The following is a 3,240-nucleotide window of genomic DNA, read 5'->3' as shown; positions in this document are numbered from 1 at the left end:
GTGTGTGTGTGTGTGTGTGTGTGTGTGTGTGTGTGTGTGTGTGTGTGTGTCTATGTATCTGTATGTGTGAGTATACTTTCCTTTTGGTGCATTGTCCTGGTTTGTGTATATTTTTCTGTCGATTTGTCCACCTCTCTTTATTCTCACTAACACTCTTTTGTTCAGTATTTCACAGTCTTTTGTTCAGTATTTCCTGTGTGTGGTCTGTGGATATTTTCCTGTTGTCTTCATGCAGCTCTTTTCACGTTCCCCACCTCTCCTATGAGCTGCTATGCCGGCCGAATGTGTCCATTGTCAGCCTTCCTACTGTAGTTAACCACAAGTCAGCAACATTGTGATTTTTGTCTTACCCTGCTTGCAGTGGGTGGTTGGAGGGTGCTCTGGTGTGGTTTGCTCCTTCTTTCCTATCAAACAGCTGTTAGCCTTATCTCTCCTTCGTTTTTATGTTTGTTACTCTCTTCTATCCCTTCTAATCCTCGGCACTCATATTACCTAATTGTGCTGCAAGTGCCTTAAACAAACAAACAAACGAACGAACAAACAAACAAACAAAAGAAAACCTCTGTGTTTGACATGGTGTGGTCAGTTTGTGCTTATTTTTGATGTTTCACATCTGATGGTTTGTGATATACCATCCAGTGGACCCCGAAATTGCATAATTACATGAATGGTCTCTCTTTTTCTTGTGTCTTTTGTTATTTATTATATATCGAGATTTGTGTTTTGCCTGTGATCTAGGCGCCATATTAGGGGCACGCTTTGCTGCGACATTTTTATAGAGTGGTAAGAGTAATTTCCATGTTAATACTTTTTTCTTTCATGTTTTTTTTTTTCTTCCATTTTTACCCTTTTTTTCCTTTATAAATGTACTTATTTTTGGACGGAGTGTCACCCTAAAGCTTCAGCAGTATACCCCCAGTTCCAAACTATAGTGCAGATTATTCGCTAACTTGAATTACAAAATTCTATCCCATATTTTTTGCCATTTTGAGTTAGATTACTCAGAATATGGTGTCAGAAACCAAATGTTCTCTCTGCTCTTTCAATATCGTAATATTATTCGGAGTCGTTTTCAAGATATTCAAAGATTTGCATTCGAAAAAAACTTGACATGTTGCACAAATCAAAATTTAAAACGTAAATTTCTCAAAACTAAGTACTGAACAGATAGAACTTTGTAATTCTAGGGTAGCGCTGTGTTTCAATATATCAATGTGTGTTATGGTCATAGACTTCCATTATTTCTGCAGCCTTTCTACTGCTACTCCTTGGCTCCTCCTTACTGCTGTCTTTCTGCCACACCCCTGATCTTCTGGTAGGAAAGATCTACACCTAGCCTTCTCGGACAATGGCGAAAAATCTCGGAGGGCCCGTGTGCAAGTTGCGCACGTTAAAGATCCCTTGGTGGTCTAAAATCGAAAAGAGTAGGCTTCGGCCGCCACCGGGGCAAAATTCAAAATGCCCTACCAACTGAAAATATTAGGTGTGTCCCGCGCGCTCATATGACCGCATGCAGTTGCGAGCGCCGTAAAACACTTTACAAAAACAAACAGGACTTCCGTTATAATATCCTAGCCCGCGCACTGTCATGGCCGCCGCTCTCGGCGTTCTATAAACAAATTTGCTTTGAAGAGTGAAGAGTTCCCACCATGGGCGCAAAAAGACCCAGAAAGGGCAAAAAGACCACTGTCGCCACAGCTGAGTAGTGGGTGGTTGGCGGGTGCTCTGCTGTGGTTTTCTCCTTGTTTCCTATCATATATCTATATATTCGTATCTATCCTCTCTTTTTGTGCTTGTTATTCTTTTGTAAAACCTCTTTAAAAAACCCTCTAATCTTCGGCACTCTTAAGCTTATTATATGACCTCTTAATTGTGTTTGCAAGTGCCACGATAAAATTTTTACCGAAACAATGTTCGAGTGCATGTGGTGACACCTTTTGCCCCTTACCATTTATTTAGCTTCAAATGGAGTGAAATGGTGTGCTTCACAGTTGACTGGAATCAGAAAGGGTTTACAGTATTACTATAAACTCTCTGCTGGAATTACGCAAGAGTGCATGGTCTAGGGTATTAAAATAGGCCTACAAGTCTATGGGTATGACAGAGACAGTTTTCGAGAGCTGTGACAAATCGTTTTCTCAAAAATTACAGTTCTATCTGACATTTTTCGGCCGTTTTGAGCTGCTAAGACCATGAGATAAAAAATCAAATGCTCTACTTGCTCTATCAAAATCGTTAGATTGTTCTGAGCCGTAATTATCAAGCTATTTAAAGAACTGCATTCGAAAAAGCTTGACGTATTTTGAAACTCAACATTTTTTATGTCAAATTTCTCAAAACTAGGTACTGAGCAGATAGAACTTGGTATTTCTAAGGTAACGAAATACCATGGAAATATTACAGTCCTGTTGAATTTGCTCCCTCAGAATTACCAAGTTATATCAGCTCAGTACCCAGTTTTTAGAAATTTGCCTTTAAAAAAATTAAGAGTTTCTCAAAATGTCAAGCTTTTTTCGAATATATGCAATTCTTTGAATATCTTGATAACGAGTCCGGCTTATCTTATGATTTGGATAGAACAGAATTAACGTTTGTGTTCTGACCTCATAGTTTGAAACTTAAAACGGGCAAAAATGTCAGATGGAAATTTGTAGCTCAAAGGTAGTGAAGTGTGTTGAATAGGACACATAATGCCCTTGTTAGATCGTACCGTCGTGTACTGACCTAGGATATCTTGGTCTTGTATGAGGCGAGCACGCCATACCAACACTTTTCATCATGGGTGGTTGGTGGGTGCTCTGGTGTGGTTTGTTCTTTCTTTCTTATCAAACATCTGTCGTCCTTATCTCTCCTCCTTTTTGTGTATGTAACTCTCTTGTAACATATATTCTTACGCACTTATATGACCTTGTTGTGTTGCAAGTGCGGTAAAACTATTACGAAAAAAACAACAACAATAAACCAACACATACCCTACTAGACTCCGAATTGGTTATTTCAAAGATGGAGCACTTGACGCCACCAACAAGGAACATGGCTCGGAGGAAATCTTATCCTGTAAAGGTTTGAACCTCAACTTTCTGCATGACACTCGTTTTCGTTGACACACACCTTGCCACAGAGGTTCCTCCTCTGAGTTGCTGGTGCACTCAAACGGCCAGGGAACTGGTCTCATGTTTTTGCTTTTTGTTCTACAGGCAATATTGGGGCTACTCGCCGATAAATAAAAAATAAATAAAT

At 39.6% G+C, this 3,240-nt stretch overlaps 1 protein-coding gene across 2 annotated transcripts in view; it reads left to right on the top strand.

Annotated features, from left to right (window-relative positions):
• LOC101859386 (dedicator of cytokinesis protein 4) overlaps positions 1–3,240 on the top strand; it is a 9,554-nt gene that overhangs the window by 3,646 nt on the left and 2,668 nt on the right. Inside the window, exon 3 of one of the 2 annotated variants that reach the window (XM_005092223.3) lies at positions 3,004–3,063. The exons of the other annotated variant lie outside the window; for it this stretch is intronic. Coding sequence (XP_005092280.2) covers positions 3,004–3,063 — 60 coding nt within the window. The remainder of the gene's footprint in view (positions 1–3,003; positions 3,064–3,240) is intronic. 2 annotated transcript variants of the gene reach the window in all.

The sequence above is a fragment of the Aplysia californica genome, unplaced genomic scaffold, assembly GCF_000002075.1.
Source record: "Aplysia californica isolate F4 #8 unplaced genomic scaffold, AplCal3.0 scaffold00042, whole genome shotgun sequence".
Taxonomy (NCBI): domain Eukaryota; kingdom Metazoa; phylum Mollusca; class Gastropoda; order Aplysiida; family Aplysiidae; genus Aplysia; species Aplysia californica.
The sequence above is the reverse complement of the archived record's forward strand: the minus strand, read 5'-3'. Positions and strand labels throughout refer to the sequence as shown.